The sequence below is a fragment of the Convolutriloba macropyga genome, chromosome 3, assembly GCF_964194025.1.
Source record: "Convolutriloba macropyga chromosome 3, txConMacr16.3, whole genome shotgun sequence".
Lineage (NCBI taxonomy): Eukaryota > Metazoa > Xenacoelomorpha > Acoela > Convolutidae > Convolutriloba > Convolutriloba macropyga.
Window position 1 is genome coordinate 79915959 of NC_134470.1, and position 22485 is coordinate 79938443.

A 22485-nucleotide genomic window follows, 5' to 3' on the forward strand; every position below is an offset into this window, starting at 1 on the left:
CTGATTGGCTAAAATTCGTTGTTTTATTTACTTCGTAACATCCTCCGGCCCGGAAGAAGATGTTGGGAAAACTGGTACAAGTTTTACAAGCGGGCGGACAAGTGAACCAGTCGACGTACGTAAAACGGCGGAGCGCGCGACGCTATCGGAGCCGTAACGGAGTTCCACAATCCGAGCGGTGGGGTAGTAACCCCTAGGGTTGGTTTCTTCAACTATCCAAACCAAGTCACCGGTCTTAAGGTGTTGCTCGGCAGGCGTCTGCCACTTAGAGCGTCGGTTCAGTGTCGGTACGTACTCTCTGATCCAACGGGACCAGATCGCATTAGCGTACGACTGCGCACGGGCGTAGCGTTTACGGTGGTCAAGCTCATTATTGCCGACAACAGACGGAATACCGGTAGAGTATTCTCCTAAAAGAAAGTGGTTGGGCGTTAAAGCGTTCAAATCGCACGGATCGGCGCTTACGGGTGTTAAAGGACGCGAATTGAGAGCATTCTCCACGAGACAAAAGGTAGTATGCAGTACCTCATCCGTGAGGCGACGCGTGCCAAGAACATTATACAACACGCGCTTGAAGCTGCGTACCAACCTCTCCCAGATACCACCTTGATGTGGTGCGCTGGGTGGATTGAACCTCCACTTAATACCTTTGTGAGCGAGCTCAGCTGCAATGTTGACAACGTTCCACTTTTCAATACTTTCTCGGAGTTCTTTCTCCGCTCCAATAAAGTTAGTGCCATTGTCCGACCAAATCATGGCAGGTGTACCCCTGCGTGACACAAACCGCTCAACTCCCATAACACAAGAACTGGTGTCCATGGATGTAACTATCTCGACATGGACAGCGCGAGTAGTGAGACAGGTGAAGAGGAAGCCCCACCTTTTCTCGGTAGTACGGCGGACAGTAACATAGAATGGCCCAAAGTAGTCAACGCCAGTGTTCGTGAAGGGAGGAGACTGGTAAGCAAGTCTCTCCTTAGGTAAGTCAGACATGATTGGTTGCATAGTTACAGCTTGGAATTCTCGGCATCTCAGGCAGTGTGCTTTGATGGAACGCAAGGATGATCTTAGTTTCAGTACTGTGTAGTGTTCCTGCACAATTGATCTTAGGTATTCAACGCCCTGATGGTAATGCTTTACGTGCGTGTGTTCAAGGAACAGTTTTACAAACGGATGACGTGCATCTAAGATGATTGGGTACTTTACATTAAACCCAACTTCAGTCAACCGCTTGATGCGGCCCGTGGAACGGATTAGCCCGTTTGGACTAATAAACGGTGAATGTGGAGCAATTCGGCTACTCCGTTTAACGAATTTATTGTCAAGAAGATCTTTTCTTTCGGCTTCAAAAGACTCTCCTTGCACCAAATACTGTAGATGACGCTCGGCTTCGTCAAGCTCAGTAGGGTCGGTAATGCTACCATCGGGGTTACGGTAGCCGGCATGTTTCGGCAAAAGCCGGAGAACGTATGCGGCAATGCGCAAGTACTTTTGATAAGATCTAAATTTATCAAATGGGAATAACGACGGAACGGGAGTTGTCTGTTTTTTAACAGATGTAGCGAGAGAGACAGTGTCTTCTATGATGACTGCTTGGTTGACGCCAAGTTTGATGTTATTAATGACGTCTTTGTTCGGTACGAAAGGGAAACTTGAGTTAGATAAGAAATGTGGACCATTGACCCAACTGCTTAGTTGCAAAACCTCAGCGGACATTCCACGCGTGCCAGCGTCAGCTGGATTATCCTTAGTTGCGACGTGGTTCCATTGGTCAACGCTGGTATACTCCAAAATTTCACAAACGCGGTTTGCAACGAAGATTGGTTGCTTTTCATTAGAGTTTATCCACTGAAGAACGGTCGTGCTGTCTGTCCACATGAATACTTGGTTAACAGTTACAGTAAGTGCCTGAATAATTTCGTTCTTCAGCCGAGCGGCAAGTAGAGCTGCTTGCAATTCCAGTTTTGGGACAGTCATTACCTTCATTGGCGCCACGCGCGCTTTCCCCAAAACAAACGCAAGCTCTGTTTTTATCTTGCCCGTAGGAGTTGTTACTCGGGCTCGAAGAAATGCAACGGCACTAAAAATATCCTGAGAACTGTCACCGAACATATGCAACTCTGTATTATGAAAGGGTCCACTAAAGTAACTTCGAGGAATTTTGATGTTTTCAAGCTTTGGTAAGTCAGCACTCCAGACCAAAAATCTTTGAACCATGTCCTGTGGGAGCTCGTCATCCCATTGTTGTCCTGTGACACGCCAGATGTCTTTTAAGAGCAATCGCGCACCGACGGTAAACGGTGCGACAAGACCAATGGGGTCAAAGACTTTCGAGACAAGACTTAGGACCAAGCGTTGCGTGAGGGACTTGGTGATAGCGCAGCTTGTACCCCTACTCACAACTAAAGTGTCATTAGTGTGATCCCACTTTAACCCTAGCACATGCGATGAATCCTCCTGACATGAAACAATAACCTTGGGCTCAGTAGATTGAGGCGAACCATCAATTCGATCAGCCAGATTTTGCATATTGCTTACAAACTTTGTAAGCTTGAACCCACCGAGATGGAGAAGATGTACCAATTCCTTCGATCTATTGATGGCTTTCTCTGGAGACTCCACTGAGTCAAGATAATCGTCCATGTAGAAGTTTTCAAGGACGGCTTTTGCAGCTTCGGGGTAAAACTTGGCATTGTCTCTCGCAGTGCGTTGTAATGCATAGTTGGCGCATGTGGGCGAGTCTTTAGCTCCGAATATATGGCGCGTATATTGATACACTAAAACGTTAGTTGTGGGGTCCTCCCGCCACAGAAAGCGAAGTGATGGTTGATCTGAAGGTAACACGCCAACCTGTAGAAACATTCCCTCGATGTCGGCGGAGACGGCATATGGATGTTGTCGGAAGCGAAGAAGTACGTAAATAAGATTTTGGAGCAGATCAGGGCCAGTGAGCAAAGATTTATTCAGTGAGGCGCCATGAAACTTTGCTGCTCCATTGAGCACCCTACGCACCTTACCTGGTTTGTTCGGGTTTAAAACCGGATGGTGGGGTAGGTACCACTCTTTATCAGACCGGCTCTCAACCTTGTGAGCATCCGGAACCTCAATTACATACCCCTTATTTAGGTCTTCCTTGATGGTACTAGTATACTTCTCTCTGAGGTCTTCATCCTTGGCCAAACGTTTTTCGAGCGATTTTAGTTGCACAAGGGAGGAGAAGTAATTATTTGGGAGCTGAATGTTGTCTGCTGCCCACAGCATTCCGACATCGTATCTCAGGCCATTGTGTATGGTGGTACTTTCAAGAATTTCGTGAGCCCTTGCGTCTGCTGCAGATCTTGAGTCTACCTGCTTGTTTGCTCCGAATGATTCAATGTCGTACCATGACTTTACTTGACTTGCTAACTCATTGTCATGTTCGATATTCACTTTAAAGCACGTTGAGGTTAAACAAGAACTTGATGGTAACGGACCGCTTAAGACCCAACCTATGGGTAAGCGTACGGCAACGGGTGAACGCTTCTCATCGGCAGAGAAGTATTCTAACGGGCGGATGGCGTGATAGACATCTTGTCCGAGTATCATCTCAATGTCTTTATAGGAATATGTCACGGGATCAAGGACTGCTAAGTGTGGGTAAGTCTCCTGCAGGGCCTGTACATTAATTATATCAGAGCCGACGTTCAGACTCTCTTTAACGAAAGGGTTGATGGTAAATGGTTCGAAATCTTGATGTTCTCTTGGTTTCACAGTGACTTCAACAATCCTAGTGTCAACTACTTCTTCGGTATTAATACCTTTGACAGTTAGCTTTAGTGCTTTACCGTGCAAACCGAGTCTATCTGCGAGACTACCGGCCACCCAAGAGTTACTGCAGGCGGTATCACACAATACTAAAGCCTTGGTATCTAAACCGGAGGAACTGACCAACTGCAACTCCGTTACCTGAAGGAGGCCCTTAACATCAGTAACAGATGACATTGTTGTGGTCTTATTAGACGGCTGTTGACTAGTAGTTGCTTTACTTTGACCTGTGTTGCCAGGTGACTGGATAGTATTGGGATTTGTCGACTGTTTTGTTGGGAAAACCCTATCTGCTCCAGGCAATAGTGTGTTATGCGAACTATTGCACCCTTCTGCTCGGCACTTTCTTGGTTGAGGGCACTGGCGGAATGTGTGCTTGTCCCGTAAGCACGAAAAGCAAAGTTTGTTATCCGCCACCAACTTAGCTCTCTGGGTTGGAGTCTTTTCCTTGAAAACTCGACACTCCCATAGCCGGTGGTTACCTTTGCATACAATGCATCGAAAGTAAGTATTTGTGGAAGCAGATGGCATTTGCTTCTTTGTTTCCCTTTGTTGCGAATTTGATGCAAACACTTTTGAGGCTGTTTTGGTCTTGGTTACTGAAGTGATGTTCTCTTCAGGTTTGGCCTTGGTTGCGCTTTGTTTCATAAGATCATGGGCCTCAGCCTTTTCTTTAAGCCAATCGTTAAAGTCAAGGAGGGTAGGCTTAACCCAGTGCTTCTTAACCGTAAAGAGTGACCATGACTCTTTCATGTTTGGTGGTAACTTCTGTACCGCTTGGTTAAGTAGGGAAGCGCTCTTCAAATCAGCATCATATGATAACGACTTGAAAACCCCAACGAGACTGGATATTGCAGCAGAATAGTTTATGATGTTATCACTATTGTGCATTTTAAGAGGTGGAAAACTGCTTAGTTTATCCAAGTGTGCACTTACGACTGCCTGTGGCTGGCCAAATTTACGTTCCAAAGTCCTTAGTGCATCCTTGTACATTAAACCACAGTAAGCAAACTCGGCGATTGCAATCTTTGCTTTACCAGTGACGAGTGTCTTAAGGTATGTCAATTTAACGTCATCAGTGAGCGTTTGCGAGTCGATCGCGCTTTTGAATTGACCATACCACTCATGCCACTTTAATGGGTCGCCATTAAACTCTGCAAGTTTCCACTCGGGCAAAGGGTCGTTTCTCTTGCTTGTTATTGCATCAGCTAATTCCCTAATCAATGACGCATTGTCCTGTATCGGAGGGGCAGGTGCAGACACCTGCGGACCGCTCCAACTCAACGGAGTGGGCCCAACATAGGGGTATGTTGGCTGAAAAACCGGAGTGGCTAAACCAGGTACAACATTAGTAGTCGCGATCAGGTTTTCCTGCTGCGCGCCTAACGGTGATTGCATATCAATCAAAGGGGGCGAATTGTGATAAATTCGTGGTGGAACATAAGTGCTTGATGGTGCGATATGGGCGTGTACATTTGGAGGCAGACTATTCACGGTGGTTGTGTTTTGATTGACTATTGACGGTCTGTGCTGTGGAAACCGCCAATGACTCATATTTGGCACAAAGTTCTGGCCAAGAGGGATATTGGGCATAGTTAGGAAAGGAGGAGCAACAGAACGTATTACTTTGTTTACTCGGTTATTATTATTCTGAAATGTTTTGACGAGAGGCTGATTATCCAAAGTGACTTGTGGGATGGGAGCTGTGAGGTTAGGTGCGAAGACTGGGTTCGGAATGGGAAGGACGTTAGGATGAGCGGGTTCGGAGTTGTGCTGTTGAATGTTTGGACTTGGTGGAGCGCTTGGGTGCAGGGGAACGTTGACTGTGAGGGCTGGATGATTTGTCGAAAAAGGAGGAAGAGTGGCGTTTGGTGCTCGGGGGACAAAATTAATTTGTTGTTGGGATAATATTCGCTGGGCCAAATTATTCTTCGGCAGACTTGATGTTTCAGGTCCCCTGGATTGTGCGTGTGGAAAAAACTCGGATGCATTATTTTGATTTTCTTGTGGTGCGAACGTCTGTGGTGGAATGGGCTGTTGAATGGGCGGTGAAGAAGCCCCTGGGGCGTGTACAGAAGGTGGCTGACTATCCGCGGTTCCTTGGTTAGTTATGGTTGGAAGCGCCACGCCTTGCTGGCCTGTTTGATCCATTTGCGCCCTTAGGTGCGCCTGGTACAACGCCTGTGTGTTAGCAGCAGCCAAAAAATTTTCAGGTGGCGTATAATATGGATCGAGTTGCTGTAAGGTCTCAACGCTTAAAAAGTAATTGCCTCGACACTTTTTTGGAATCGAATGCCTTGAAATGTCAGTGTCGTGATCATCCACTGTTTCGCCGTTATTATGGCTAGGGCATTCTGGAGGGTCTTTCGTAATCTCTGGTTCACCAGTGTTCTCGTTGTTATTAAAACTTAAAGCAAGTGAGGTGTTGATCCAATCCTGGACAGCCTTTTCACTTCTCATTGAGCTCCTAGCACTTGCAGTTGTTTCAGAGTGGCTACCTTTGGAAACGGCGTCCAGCAGTTCAAATTCTTGCAGAGTTGCCTCTGCCAACCGTTTCCTGTTGCTTTCCTCCAGTTCATCTAATTCCATTTGCTTTTTCTGTTTAGCAAGGCGAATGGCTGCCTCATTCTGTTTTTCAATTTCTTCGCGCTTCATTTTGGCAATTACGTAATCATGTTTACGCTGACTAGATGTTTTTGACGAGGTCATCAATGAGGGAAGTCTAGAACGAATGGAAGCCCTCGGTTCCTGAAACTCACTCACTTTATCATCAGCAGAGTTGATGTAGTTTCGTGCTGAAGCGAGGATCTTGTCGTTCTTAGTTGTCATTGCCTCCAAGTAAGACTCTAATGAAGGAACAAGTGCACTTGGATCCTCCGTTTTTCCAGCAAATGCAATCAGGTCCTCATTTTTGTCTACAACAGTCATAAATGCTTCGTTGCATTTTGTTACTAGGCGTTCAACTTTCACTCGCCTACTTTGACTATTTATACAATGAAGAATATCTTCATGCATAGCATGCAGTTCGGCCTCACGCTTTGACCTGGCAGCGTACAACTTTTTGACTTTTTGATCAAGACTATTAGACATCATGATGTTATTATTTCCAAAGACCAGCAATCCTACCACTGCACACGGTTATATTTTATATGCACACTCCAAACAAACCTAATACACGCAAAACGAACCCAACGCAAAAGACACCAAACACAGCACACTATAGACAGTCTGTAAACCAAACCGCCCAAAGAGCAGGAAATGTCGTCGAGCACCCAGTGCCAGACAAAAACAAAAGTGGAGCGCTGAACGCTATGCGCTCAACGCAGAGGGAGACAAAGGACACGGGAGGTCGAGCGAGGAACGCGCAACGAAACGGAAACGTGACGGACGGGAAGTCGGACGAGCAACGCGCGACGCAACGGGAACGGAACAGACGAGAAGTCGAGCGAGCAGTGCGCGACGGAACGGAAACGGGACGTGCGGGAAAGTGGGTGAAAAACGCACAACGCAACGAAACGGGACGGTGGGAAAGAACGGGCGGGAAATGAGGTTGGAAAGAACTATGTTAGCATACCACAGCAAAAACTCAACCGACCAACCTAGCCGTAACTCCAGAACAAACTTAAGTCACACCCTAGGAAGAAGGAGAGAAGCTACTGCAAGACAATCTAATATAGTTCATTTTGGGGCTGTAACGACAAATTTAACGACAAACTAATTTACAGCAATGCAGTAGTACACTAAAAGGATGCAAAGGTCAAGAAATTTACTAGCCGTAACTCCAGAATAAACTTAAGTCACATCCTAGCAAAACCCAAACCAAAACAAACAATCAGCATACTAACGGTATTAAACAAACTACAGCAAAATTGAATGAACTACAATAGTGTATTTGTAGACTAAGACAGTTGGAAAAGTCAAGAAACAATCCAGCCGTAACTCGAGAATAAACTTAAGTCACACCCTAGAAGGTAACAAGACCAAACCAACTAGCAATCATACGGGTACACACAAACATAGAGCAGCAAAATCAAAATACTACAACAGGCGGGCTAGTAAATTAGTAAAGTTGAAAAGTCAAAGAACAATCCAGCCGTAACTCGAGAATAAACTTAAGTCACACCCTAGAAAGCTATAAGACCTAAACAACAAACCAGCATACTAGCATACTCAACATACTACAGCAAAAACAACAACATATTTCATCACATATGACATACTACACTGAAATCTGGAAAAGAAGCGGAAGAAAACGAAAAGCGAAGTTTTGGGAGAGCGACGTTATTGAGAAAAAAAATCGTAAAACGGAGAATTGTAAAGTTAAAGAACGAAAAAAACGCGGACTAAAAACGGTACATAAACGAGCGACCAGAAAAATTATTGGAATTCGATAATTTTTTGTAGCCCGGAGGTTGTGAAAATTTTCACAACTTTTTCTGTGTAATGAATTTCACTCAATTACCGAACCTTCTATTTGAAAATAATAATTTTGACGAATTTGTCAAAATTTTATGCTTTTGTCAGTTTTTTCAAAATTTTGGTCATTTTTTTCTGCAAATTCTTAGTTACGGAACGGTAATCCAGTAAACTGGACGGATTTAAGCTCGAAAATACGGTTTATCAATATTCGGTATTGATTTTCTAAATTTTTAGAATTGCATCAAAATTGACCAAAATTTTTCAAAATTGAACAATTTAGCATAATGTTTTCTCTATTTTCTCTATATCAGAGGTATATTTTTGATATAAGAACCGACTTGATCAATTGTCACAAGTTTTTGACAATTCGACCAAAAATTTTCAAAATCGATGTTTTTTTCGTCACAAAAATAGCGGAATTCTTAAGATTTCCGTGTTGAAAATCGCGGAATTCTTAACTTTTTTGATCTGATACCGTTAATTTTTCGATAACCCAATATATTTGATTGAAAATTTTGGAAAATTAGGGGTTGGAGTTTGCCGTCTAAATTGAAAATTTTAATTTACTGCAAAAAATGTGTAAAAGTTCTGCTCTGTCTTACAGTTGTTTTTGAAGACGTTTATTGAGCTGGGAAACTAGTTCTTGAGTTGAGCAACATCTCCACTAAACTACTCATATTGTAATTGTGCTGTCTCACTGGGACTGCCCTTGCTTATTCGCTTCTTTTGGTCCCCCACTGCGGAAGCTGCCGAAGGAAGGAGTGAAAATTGAGTGGCCCAATCTGTCGGGTACATCATCATCGAACGGATTCACAACATCGCATTCTGACGCAGAAGTTCTGCTTGATGTCGGCGACGTTTGAGTGGTATCGCAATCCAGGTAGACTCGGGGGAGTAAAACTTTTGATTGGAGCACAGTCTTCTGCCATGACAAACTTTCTCATAACCATTAAACTGAATCTGCTAAAGGTGGCTCAGTCAGGAGCGGCACCAATATCAATTCATTTCATTCAATAAAAATCAACAACGTATAAGCATTATCCATGATAGCAACGTGTAAGCATTAATATCAAGACAACAAGTGAAAGCTTAGACGGCAAGGTTTTTTCGATGCTCTTTTACTGGTTTCTTGTCTGATGTTATTGACGTCAAATCAGTTCGTATTCAATCGGCAATTGTCTAGAAAACCTAAAAATATTAAGCCGAAAACCAGCTTAATCGATACGTATAGTGGTTATATTTACTTAAAATTAGGTTAAATGAACTTTTTTGGAACTTTCTATGTATATTAGAACGTATTTAAATCTTATTTTAAAGTTTAGAAATACTCGATTCTGATTGGATGAAATTCGTTAATTTACTGCGTAACATCTAACTCACACAATTCAGAGGTGCAAAAAATTCACAATGCAAAAAATATAACTTAGGAGAGGTGGAATGATGGAAACGTGGAGCTGCAATGTGCGGACTTTTCTGACGAACTCACCCCACGCCCCTCCCCCTCCGAACCCCTCCCCCAATAAATATTTATCTAACCTTATTCCTGAAAAGTCAGCTTCCATGCCGAAAGCAGCCTGCACTCCAAGTTGCTTGAAGAAGGGAATCAAGTCAATGGTAGCTTCCACCTTCACTTTGGGTAACTTCACGTTCAGAAGCGTCTCCCTGCATTCGCCATAAAGCTTTTTAAGAGCTTTGGGTTCCAAGAACTTCAAGAAGTTATTGGGCTTAAGCCCTTTTTCAGGCAACAGGATACCCATCGCCCACGCAGTTTCCGCTGACTCAGCGATATAAGGAAAAAACGCGAGCGCAAATTTTTCCTTCTTCTTGGCGATATAAAGGAAGTCATTTTGTTGGCACATAAAATTGGCTGTAACAACTTCTGTGTTTGAAACATGGAATCGGTCCGGATATGTTGCGTGTTTTTTGAACTCTTTCGACCACTTTCCTTTCATGTACACAGCATTGACTAAAGCTAGTACGGTATCGGATGTTGTCCCTTTAACAAGATCTTTAATCTTTCCGTTAGTTTGTTTCTCGACCCAGTCATTAACGATTTTTTCACCAGCTGATGTTCCGAAAGCAACAGTTTGAACATGCGCTGAGAAATCCTTCTTCAAATATTTGACGTATTCAGCTACAGGGTCAAACTTGACTTGCAAAAACAGTCCATTTGCTGTAGTTAGTGTAAATTGACTATTTGATGATTGGGTGAGAACTTTGATGACGTCTTGAGCTTCTTGTTCATTACTGTCTTCAATTGAGAGAGCCTTTTCCAGTTCTGTTTTTGTGACTCCATTAGCACCATGTTTTAGCATGTACATACATATAAATACACTAATGGGAGATATAGCACTGTTCTCTCCATCTTCTGAAGCGATGTAGAGATTTGTCAAAGCATGGCCAAAATTAGACGCAGTGGTGAAACTCTTATTAGACATTTTGTCACAAACAACAACACAAACAACAATAATTCTTCAAATGTTACAGAATTAGTTCAAAAGTTTGCTCACTAAATATTAGTTCTTGATCAAACTAACAATCGCCTATAAATCAACTTTATTGTCCATTTAAAATAAAACTGGTAAGACAATCATAAACAGGTTCTTTTGAACGATTGACTGCAATTGAAACTCAAAAAAATTTATGTTATATGTTGGGTTTAAACATCAAATTATGTTGAGGAATTTCAGTTAAGGCATTCTGAACAACGGCAAAGGACAAAAAATGATTTCAAAAAATAACATTTGAATATATAAAAGGTTGATATATTTTATTGGTTAGTTTTTAATCGCTGTGACGCAATCATTTTTGAAAATAAAATAAACAAGATACATACCACAACATGCTTGCCATTTTTTTGCATCACTTCCTGAAAAATGAACTTTTCTATGCAAATGAAGTTATATCTTACAATTCACTGCATTGACAGCATATTTTCATATACATATATCCCAAAGAATAGCAGTGCGGTAGTTTTTGGTGATAATTAAATTTCTACTCAACCAACAGGGAGCACTCGTTCAAGCCTCTGCAAAAACGATCAAACAATAACTAAAATGGGTGAGAGCATGTTATTCCAACAATCCATCTACTTCTCTAAATATTTATTCAAAAATTTCTAGAACCGTGTTTTTTAAATCAAAACTGTTGATGGTTATCATAACAGTTCTCGTTATCATAACATCAAAACATTAGTTGCCATATGGCGAAGTTATCAAAACCCGATCATCTTTTCTTAACTTTGGCTACAATATTTTTCATTTACTGAAAGAAGAGAAAATGCAAGCGAAAAACACGATCACAACGGTGGGGTGCCATTCTTTCTTATAAGATTTCTGGTACCTCAACAAAGAGGGAGATTCTGAGTTCGTTTTACAGCTGAGCTTTAACTTCATTTCCACACGCGTGTTGACCTCCCTAGTCGGGACCTGGAAATATTAAAAGACCGTTCTCGACAGATTTAACGTATGAAAAGACTGGCCTCGACAGATATTGGGTATGAAAAGAATTTGTCAGGAACCATTTAACTAGGAAGAATTTTAGTAGTGTGGTGTCTTCCTGGGCACGCAACGGGGGGGGGACATTTGCGTAACCGCGTAACCCTGTGTTTGCAACGGGGGGGACACGAAAAATTTTTCGAAAAGTTGGTATTTTTTGGCGTTTTGGCAAGAGCGGTGCAAAACGCCAAAAATACCAACTTTTCGAAAAAATTTTCGCGTCCCCCCCCCGGGTGCAAACACAGAGTTACACAAATTCCCCCCCCCCCGTTGCGTTCCCAGGAAGACACATTTTTGGTAAATTTTGTTAGTTTTAGACGTTTTTGATGGGTTTGGCTTTGTCTGGTTGTTAGTTGGGAAGTGTAACTGCTGTTTTAGTGGTTGTCATTTTGTAATCAGCCCAGGTGAGCCTCGTCAGTGAAAAAAAATTTTTTTGAAAAAAATTTAGAAAAACCCGGAAATTTCGAAGTTTTAAAATTGCGTGAAATACATTTTGCGCTGGGTTTCAGGTCTCAAAGACGATTTTTTGTTGACCTCATCTTACCTGGTGAGCCTCATCATCGAAAAAAAATTTTGAAAAATTTAAAAATTTTAAATTATTAAAATTGGGTGAAATGCATTTTGCGCTGGGTTTCAGGACTCAAAGACAATTTTTTGTAGAACTCATCTTACCTTGTGAGCCTCATCATCGAGAAAACTTTGAAAAATTTTAGGAAAATCCGGAAATTTTGAAGTGTTAAAATTGCGTGAAATATTTTTTGCACGGGGTTTCAAGTCTAAAAGTTAACTTTTTGTGGACATCAATTTACATGGTATTAAAATTATATCAAATGATTAATCATCGAACACTATCATCAATCAAGGCTCATCAACTAGTCGGAAACAAATTATTGAGTGTATGTGGTAATCTTTATGTCTGTTTCTATCAATCAGTCTACTCAAATCCCCTTTTAACCCCTTATTTGATCATGCATGAGAACAAAATATAGTAAGAGGCGAGGAGGCGAGTGGTTGCAGCTGTGCCTGTGCTGTTGTTAGAACTGTCTGTGTCAACAATCTATTTTTAGAATTAAATGTATACTATGACTAACTACTACAGTCACTGCCGAAGGTCATTTTACACTAGTAGTTGTTGTATTCGACTGTGATTGGGTGACCGATCGACCGAGAGTGTCAATGAAGTATTTTTGAATAAGTTTACATGTTCAACTGTCTGCATTGGGTAGTTTTGTTATTACAGTTTAACACAGTATTTGTATAGCAATAGGGCAATACTATAAGAATTTGTTTGATTTTCAGTTAGATTTTGATTTGTAAACAAACTATGTCAGTGGTTGAAGATTGTTCCTTCTTTGACTTTTCTCACGATATTACGTGTACAGAAAAACGTTATGTCTGGGCTTGTGTGAAAACTTACGGCTCTACTGGAACATATATAACGGTAAAACTTTTCAAAAAAAACAACTTCCGTGATCAAACCCAAGACAATAGAAACAATTGCAACAATTGTGGTTTCATGTTCAACCAGAAAATTACACTATCTTTAGCTGAGTTTGAACAATTATCTCAAAGCTACACTTCACTCTGTGAAAAACTAAGGACTGGCCAATCAGAACAACCTATCAAAAAAGAACGCAATAAGATAACGGGAAAAAACGACGTTGTCAGTTTGCATTCTCACCGGAGACGAATAGCGTTAATTCATCTCAAGTTGCTGATCGATCAAGGAAGAAAGCGAACAAAAGTTCTGAGAGCGACACACAGTATTAAAAATGGTTGAGGCAATGTTTGAACAAACACCTGAATTCTTTCGACAGTTTCAAAAGAAACTTCACTATTTTACCTGCAGAAGTGAGCAAATATTTGATACTAAAGAAATCAACAGCAGTTTTGCCTACAGTTTGCATGAGAATAACAGCTTTTGTAGAATCAAAAAACAACATTATGATGTTATTGCAGCTTTGGATCAAGTAACAGAGGCTTTCAAAAAAATTCTTCAAAGCCCTATTCAATACCTTGCCTAAACACATGTTTCAGACCTCTACTCCACAGAACACAATCTGTCAAAATCACTTTTCACGGTGAAATTTTTGAGAAATTGCAGCAAGCAGTCTTTTACAATCACCAACATCAGCTAGATTTACATAGCTCCAAAAGAAAGCTTGCAAATATCTTTGAACTGGAGACTGTCAAAGAGAATGTTCACGTTCAAACTGATTTCTTACCAACTTGTACTTTCAACCGATTTTTAAGTATTTATCAGAACAGTTCTTATGCAGAGTTTTCAAAAATTTTTGATATTATTATTAGTGGATATGGCTCCCTGAATGTTGATAATGAGAATGTAAAAACTAAATTTCGATTTGAATTAAAAAATTAATGCCACATTTTTCATTGAAAACCGAGCCATCCAGTTTCAAAGGAAAAAAGATACTAATTTATGGAAACAGTTGATGCTAAAAAAATTAAATTGATTGATTTGTTCCACATCATATGCTTAGCAAATCGTAGTAAATCATCATCATTCATGTAGTGCACATAGGGATAGCTATTTGTGAAAATAATATGCGCAAATTAAATACAAAAGAGTCCACAGAGTTTTGAGTTCGGGCTCTGAATTGGCTGTAATCTGAGACATTGAACAACTTCTTCTTCGAAGTAGAACTGCAGAAGTCGAGTGTATACAAAATGGTAACAATCCAGAGCTTGCCCAAGTGGATCAGCAAAGTATGTTGTTTTTTTATAATTACAAATCAGTACCCGATGATGTTGATATTGAGGCATTGACCACAGCAAAGCAATTATCTGGCAGTCTTGGAAAATTATCAGCTGCAAAAACTCCGCAAAATTTGTGCTTCAGATGAAAACATTTACTTATTAGATAACCTATCGCAAAATTATCCATCAACCGGATATGTAATAACCGAGTTTTTGGTAACTTTTCGTTCAGAGTTGACGTATAATGTTGAACTTCGTTCGCCTAGGAATAAAATTTCAACGTTGTCACCCAATGGTGTTCCAAAAGTGAGCTCCACTGAAATTGAACAATTTGTTAATTGAGGTTGAACAAAATCGTGTGAAGCCTCCTGTGTTGAAGTAAGGTCGAAGGCCAAAATAAAGTGATTTGGATAATCGGCTAGGGGAATGCCATGACCATCTTTATCAAGAAAATCTAAAGCTTCAAGCGTGTTGAAGTAGACTCGTTCATCTGAGGTTGTTGAAACTGGTGTTCCAACAACCGGTAGTCCATTTCGATAAATCACTAATTCATTCAAATTGAATTTCTGGTAATGGAACGGCTTCGTTCTGTTAGTTCCTAAATATGACTGATTGGTTGACATTGCAATAATCATTCTTCGAACCAGTTCTTTCGAGAAGATGTCTTCTTGAATCCAACTGCGGATGCCAGCGGTGGCAAGAAAAGTTCTGGGCAACACCTCCGTGTACTGATAGACAGCTGGTGTTTTAAGCAAAGTTTTTTCAATCGTAGACAACACATGGTCAGCCACGGTCATTTTGCGCACGTAAAGATTTGCTTCATCAATTTTTACTCTGTAATGTTTATTAGACTCGGATATGACGGAAAAATCGTTTGGTGACCTTCTCAAGGAGATGCGTAGGGTAACACCACTTAGAAGAAGATGTTTGTCACAGGTCAATATATCACTGGCGGGTTGTCCAAGGAGAAAACATTCCAGAGAGTCAACAACTAAAGCTTTCCGTGCAGCAACATCAGTAGCTTTGTTGTCAGCTCCATCTATTTTAGCCGGCTCGTCTTCATAAAAATAGCCTTGACAAACTAACCAAGTGTTCTTGGCTGTTCTTCCGGATGAGAACTTTGTTTCTATGAAAGCCTTGTGTGCGTAGTTGCCGTTTGTATTTGACAATATAACACCGTTTGCCGAGACTGTACACTCTAAAAACAGAGAGTGCAGTGCGTTATTGCTAAAATACGGCGAATCTGTGTTTGTTTCATCAGTACCATTTCTCAAATCAGCGTCATTGGTTCTCGTCAATTTGCATTTTATTTAAAGTAGAAAATTTTGCAAATCAATAAAGTTGTTCCTGTCACCAACAACTTCAAATTCCAGCATTGGACTATCCGGTGAATATGATGGACCAACCTTTTGTGTGAAAGCATTGTCAAAGGTGATAAGGAGAGGTTGCTTTTCAAAGAGGTCTAGAGTTGTGTGTGTTGCTTCTACTGGCAATAGGTTAGTATTCATTTTTCTCATTGGAAAAGAAATCTGACCGACTTCTCAGTAACGGTTGTTTTCTCTGAATGATTTTTAGGGATTTGACCGAAGCACACCTTTTCTGTTTTTTATGAACATTGCCACCACGAACACCTCCTATTCGGGCTCTTGAGCCACCAACTTGTTTTTTTACGGTTTTCTGAACAGTTGATTTGAGTGGTTCTTTAGGACTCTTCTTTTTGGTGACAACTTCAACAATATCTGGTGCCGCCTGTACAAACAGTTCTCTTCCAATCTTTTTAGCAACAGGCCCCAAAAAAATTTTAGCTATCGGTATGGCCGCCCTGCCAATTCCAGCTGCTAATGCCCCGAAACCACTACCTCGTTGACTATAGTGTCCTGCAAAGTATGGTGAAACTGATTGTTGTTGATAGTACGCCTCCAATTAATTAATTTTTCTAAAGTTTAAAGTCAGAATAACTTTCCCTGTTCCCGTAAATGGAACAAATTTGCCAGTTTTGATTCTCAACTGAACCTCAATACACTGAAAATTGTTTGACAACAATTTCTTATATTCCAGATTGCTAAAAACTATTCTATGTGTAGGTTCAATTTCACAAAAGCTACCGTTTTTCAGGCGTTGTTTTGAATCAATGACACGAATCAGCGAAGCTTTTGTGTCTCCAATGTGCTGATACTCAATTATGTTACAGTATACAAATATCAATTGTTTTCCTTCAAGCAGACCAAACGGGTAATCGGCGACAAAAGCTTTCGCCTCTCCGTCACTCATTGCCAAATTGTCAAAGGAATCTATCATTTTATAGCCAATATGAGTGCCTGAGCCATCTTTGACTCCTCCAAAGCCCAGAATGTTTGGTATTTCTTCGTCAGGAAACGTAATTCTTTCATTTTTGCCAAAGAACAAAACCAAAACTCCTGAGATTTTATTATAATGATGACTAAATTTAGTTAAACCAGTCGCTGTCTTGATGGCTTTTATCAGGTGTTCTAAGTTCTCATAGCTTCCAGCATTGGTCAAGACTGTCTTCCCTTCGTATGGTTTTGAGGCAGCACCAGATAGAATACTTCTCTGGTGGTTTTTGTTACCTTCAGAGGAGTACTTTATGATTCAAGTGCTATTAACCTGGTTGATTCTGGATGGGGAGATAATTTCACTCAAAGCTACTCTCCAATCACCTTCCAGGCTGATTTCCTCATTGAAAAAGTTTTTGAAGTTAGCCAAAGTATTCTGTGGAAAGATGTCCATGGAAGCTGATGAAACTAAATGTATGGTAAACTGATTCATGTTTTGTGAACGCTTCGCTATGGTCAGCAACTTTCACTAGTTCCAACTGATAGAACTTACCCCTGATTGGAACCTGATTCGAATCAACAAGGCTGTATGTTGGAGGGTTTATCGTTGGAATATCGTTAACTTCAAGCATTTCGTTGGTAAATGTCTGTTTATAACATTTTTGGAAGGGTAAATCAACTTTTGATACTTTAACAAAATCACGAATTCGAAATTTTGGTCGACTAACTAATTTCTCGGACGCAATTGCGTTTAATGATAACAGATAAGGGACGTCTTTTTTGGTTACTTTGTTCGGAGCAGTTTTTGTTACACGGTTGATGCGTGAGTTTTTTGTTTGCACAAAATTTTTCAACTGAGAGATGTATGAATATGTCCATTTTTCTTCCAGATACTTGTAAATAATGTTCTTTAAAGAGCGGATGTTCCTTTCAGCAAAAGCAGACTAATTTTGGCTGAAAGTTTGATAAATTTCATTGTTTTTATTCGGGCAAAGTGTTTTGAAATTTCCCTTAAACTCTGTTCCAGCATCCACCCAAACTTTTTTCGGCCGTTTGTGCTTAATCATTTGTTTGAAGGCTTTAGCTTTTGTTGTTGCATATTTTGATTTGGGTGGTTCGAAACGTAGATAGCGTGAAAGACAGTCAACGGCAATCAATAACTACTTAATACCTGCGTTTTGTTTTGACAGTTTGTCCATGTGTGCCAAGTCAAGAGACCAAATTTCATCAAGGTCATGTGCAATAATTTTCAAACGTGCAAAACTTTTTCGAAATTCTTTATATTTTGTGTGAAAATTCTTGGTCGCTAGAAACTGTTCACTTTGTGAGGTTGAAAATTTGCGTTTTTTTGTAAATATTTAGCGCTTCCAAACGCAGCTGTTCCTTTTGTGTACATCGACTGCAGCAATTTTTCTTCACTCGTCGTAGGAATCCCATAGTTTTTCCTTCTGTTCACTCGCTTCGTATAGAGTTTCAAAACCTTCTTCTTCTTTTTCGTCAGTGTCACTGCAGCTTTCGTCTTCGGTGAGGAGCGCTCGGCTGGACTGTTGCTGCTTCTGGTTGTTTTGAGGCTTTTGAAACTTCGAACGCTTTTGTTTCTGTAATCTCTTGACGACTTTTTTCTTTTTGTTGTGGTTTCTGGAGAATTTTTCCTTATCGAAGTTTTAGCATTGCTGTTAATTACTTGTTCCTATTTCATTTGTAAGACTTTTAATAATTCAAAATAATCGGGACTGTCATATTTCCTTGTTGGTTGTTGTAAATTGTACAACAAAGCGAATGCGTTTATGTCAGTTGGACTGTTGTCAATGAGTAACTTATCGTCTTGAACAATAAACACACGATTAGATTTTTTGATTAGATCTACAATATGTTCACACTTTGAATATTTTGAATGAGTTAAAAGGGATGATAATGTTTTTAGGACTTGTACTGCCAGTCTATTTCAATTTTCGACCCGATTTTTGTCAACAACATCAACACCAGAGTCTTCCTCCGACAATTTTTTATTGATGTGCGCTTCATTGAGTTCCTTTGATCGCATTCTATTTATAATTGACAGCTGTGCCGATTTGTGTTTAACTTCAGGATCTTCTAAGACCTGAGTTTGGTATGGTTGATTTTTCATATAGACTTTTTTGGAACTAAAATAAACTCCTCGGCAGTTGACATTTTCTACACTTTTATGGTTGACTCAAATACTGATAGCAAAAATGAATAATGAGACGAACCAAACCAAAACTTGTTTTTGTGAGCAGTATTGCTCTCTTCTTTTCAACCAGAACGTTTTTACGAAGAACAGTCCTGAAAAAGTTTTCATATTGCATTAAATTATTAGTCTGAACTTTCACATGTCCTCTGATGACGTCGTAAAAGTATTCACACAGTACCAATAAAATCTTTTTGTCGGAAGTGCGACGAAATTTTCTCAACTCAAGATCAGATAGATCTACCACTCGCTGTAGTATAGAGAACTTTTTCTCGTTCATTTGATATGTGAGTTATATCGGCTTCGTCTGAAGGTATGTGGAACACCGACGGTCCAGGCACTGCAATGTTTGAGCAAAAGCGAATACAATCGGAAGTTTTTGGATCGAGATCAATCAATTAGTGTCCAAATGTTTCTCTTGTTGCTATTTCATAACAATTTCTCAAAAAATGAGAAAGATTGTTGCTTACCGAGAAACTCGACTTGCTGAACTTCACGTGGTGATTTGAACAAACTGATATGAGTTGTATTCAAATCTATTATTCGTGACCATTTACTTTGCTGGTAAAGATTGTGCTTTACATAAATGACATTGATGTTCTTGTATCGACCGGCGGTAGCCAGCTTGACAAACTCTTTGTCATTAAAAATTTCCTCGCAAGAATCGTCAAATATAAGTAAAAAATTTTCAGTATTTTGCAGAAACTCCAAGTTTGTGAATTTTCTGAAAACAATATTTGAATGCTGGTCAACTTGTGAGTATATTGGTCGTATTTCGTGGTAGAGAAAAATAACATTATCAAACTTTGGATAAAAGGTGTTTCCTTCTATTATTCTGAAAATTAAATTCCTTTTACCACAACCCGATGAACCTACCACGGCCATGAAAATTCTGTCACTGGTAGGGATTATTTTGTTCATAATCGAGGGTTTCTTAAGATATATCCAACTAAACTCGAAAGATTCGAAATCCAAACCGATGTTTCCTCACAAGTTGGTTTACGCACAGTCAATTTCACAATGCAAAGAACTATTAGCATCAAAATTACAAACATTTGAAAAAAGACAACTTCCGATCGTGGTAATGTTTTCTGGTTACAGAATTTCCAAGTAGATTTACCACTAATTTCTTTTTCGAAAAGAGTCTCTTGTACAACTTGATCAACTGTTACTTGTTCCATCGCAAAAAAATGAGTAAAAAAATCATTTATTGAATTTTTTTTAATTATTTACATAGAACAGTTCATAACAATTAAAATCACTCAATAATTCATTCATGTGCACCATGAACAAGCAGGTAATCTTGTAGTCTTTTCGTAATACACAATTTTTTTGACCTTGTCCATGTTTACGATTACTTGAATTTCTTCAGGCAGCATTTCGTCATTTTTATCAACTTCCTTAACAATTGGATGTTTCGATATCAATAGAAGATTCGGAGTCGAGACTTTGCGTTGACAATCTGACATTTTGTTTTCTCCACTGAATGAAAGGTTCGATGTAGAAAACCAGGTGTGTAATTGAACGAATTTCCTCCTCTGTCAAAAACACCCTAACTTTTCTCGGACGAGTTTGAGTACCACTTTTTATTGCTTCTCCTTTGCAAATTGAAAGGTTCAGTGTCCCCTCCTTCGTGATCAAGGCGCAAATAGTTGAAGTCGCTGACAAGGGTGCTTCCACTTTCGTCAATTCCTCTCTCATTAGTCAACCACTCAAAATAGAAACAAGCTTTTTCCCGTGCACAGTGATTATTGAAGCTACTACGCTCTGCTGAGCTATGATTAGCACAGTTAACTGTAAAAAAAATTGTAAGATATTTTAGAACACTCAAGAGTATTTAAATCGATTACTGGACAATCGAGCAACTCCGTTAAAAGTTGAGACTTTTCAAAACCTTTAGCGTAATAACACGCTAAATTCTTAGATAATCAATTGATTGAAGTTTTCTTTGGAATTGTCAAATCGGAAAATTTTGATGGTAGTAAAAACAAAACACAATCGTTGTAATCGTCAGTACATATATCAAGTTCTTTAACAATAAACTTTTCTTTCCTGTGACGGAAACCTTCAAGGTCTAACACAACTGTTTTACAGCTTAACATTCCAACAAATGATAAACTTTTGAGTGGAAAACTTTAATATACAAACAAAAAAGAATTACTGTCAGATGTCCAGTGAAACAACTATTAAGCTTCCAGGGAAGCATGGACGAGTATCCGGGTCCTTCAGTGTAGAGCTCCTGGATGAAATCACCAGCGTCATTCAAAATTGCGTGTAATCGTAGAAATTTGGAGTTGTTTAGGTACGAATCTAAAGAAGAGTTATCTATTCCAATAAGTCCTCCGTATGGTCGAAGTTTCAAAGCATTATCAAAATCAAAGCTTTCCATTTGACTGAAGTATTCACTTGCTGCTAAGAAATAGTTCAGTCTTACTGAATTATTTGGGTATGTTGTGGCTAATAACAAATACTTCTCATGAAGGTTTTTCACACAATATCTACAAACAATTGGTTTATCAAGATGCATTGTAAGTTAGATTGAAGCCGACTGAAACGTTTAAAAAATTAGACAGTTTAATTTCCTTTTAGGAGAAATCAAATCAATCTTACTCATAGAGAAAGAGATTGAAAAACTATATGTCTCCTGGAGTTGAAAACGTTCAAATTAATTAAATAGTTAATCATGTTTTCCTAGATTTTTCGGAAAACGGTAGCACTTTTATACAAACTGTCATTCATTAGAAAGTCAGCAAAACCAAAAACGAATTTGCCTATTATTTCCGTTTCATAGAACCAATGTGAACGTAAGGTAATGTAGAAACAATAAAAACCAAATTAAAAGGTTCTATATTGATTCTAAAAATAGCTTTGCGGAAAGATAAAAGCTTTTGGAGATTACACTAATAGTTTCAAATCTGTGTTTATTTTAGATAAGCAGAGTACATGTAGCATAAAACTGCAGACATTGAAGAAAATATATCCTTGTCCATGTGCATTAATCTTTGTAGAGCATAAACCATTCTAAATATAGTAGTACAACACCCAAGAAATTTGTATTCGATTTTTCGCTCAAACCAGATTCTTTCATTACTTTATACATCAACTATTAATATTCTGTCTCTTTGCAGACAATTGTATTGATATTTTGTGCGCTTTGATAAAAATATCAAAGCTTTGCGCTTTGATATTCTTGTTAGTAAAAATTATTCAGATTATATCACCAGTAATTAACTCAATTTTTATATCGCATTCTGTTGAAAGTCCTTTAACAGTGTTTTTTTGGTATATTTTCCAGTCTTCAACAAGTTATTCAAGTCCATTTACACATGTGCAAACAGAAGAAGACTGACTTCTTACAATTTTTCCCATTGCAATCATTCCAAAAGAAATATTTTCTACCAGTAGTCGAACAATTGCGTACGAGACTTTAAAAAAAAACGAAAATATTGTTATCCTTCAGCAAGAGTATCAAGGTGAAGAATTGAAAACTGTAAAACACATGGCATTGCCTGTTGTTGCTTTCGATTTCAATCACTCTTTTAGA

At 39.4% G+C, this 22485-nt stretch overlaps 2 protein-coding genes across 2 annotated transcripts in view; one reads left to right on the top strand and one right to left on the bottom strand.

The window, feature by feature from the left end:
• LOC142336504 (protein SSUH2 homolog) overlaps nt 1-22485 on the top strand; it is a 611495-nt gene that overhangs the window by 437700 nt on the left and 151310 nt on the right. The gene's annotated exons all lie outside the window — the stretch shown is intronic.
• LOC142336756 (alpha-1-antiproteinase 2-like) lies at nt 8918-10690 on the bottom strand. The gene is made up of 2 exons (XM_075385667.1): nt 9693-10690; nt 8918-9145 (listed from the first exon to the last, which is right to left on the bottom strand). Exons 1-2 carry the CDS (start codon nt 10659-10661, stop codon nt 8918-8920), a joined length of 1197 nt encoding a protein of 398 aa, XP_075241782.1. The 5' UTR covers nt 10662-10690.

What these genes read in the sequence shown, in the direction of transcription:
- LOC142336756 (XM_075385667.1), bottom strand. Translation starts at nt 10,661, where the DNA reads ATGTCTAATAAGAGTTTCACCACTGCGTCTAATTTTGGCCATGCTTTG. An exon ending in GGGGTGAGTTCGTCAGAAAA is followed by an intron (nt 9,146 to 9,692) that starts GTCCGCACATTG and finishes TTGTCATGGCAG; the next exon opens with AAGACTGTGCTCCAATCAAA.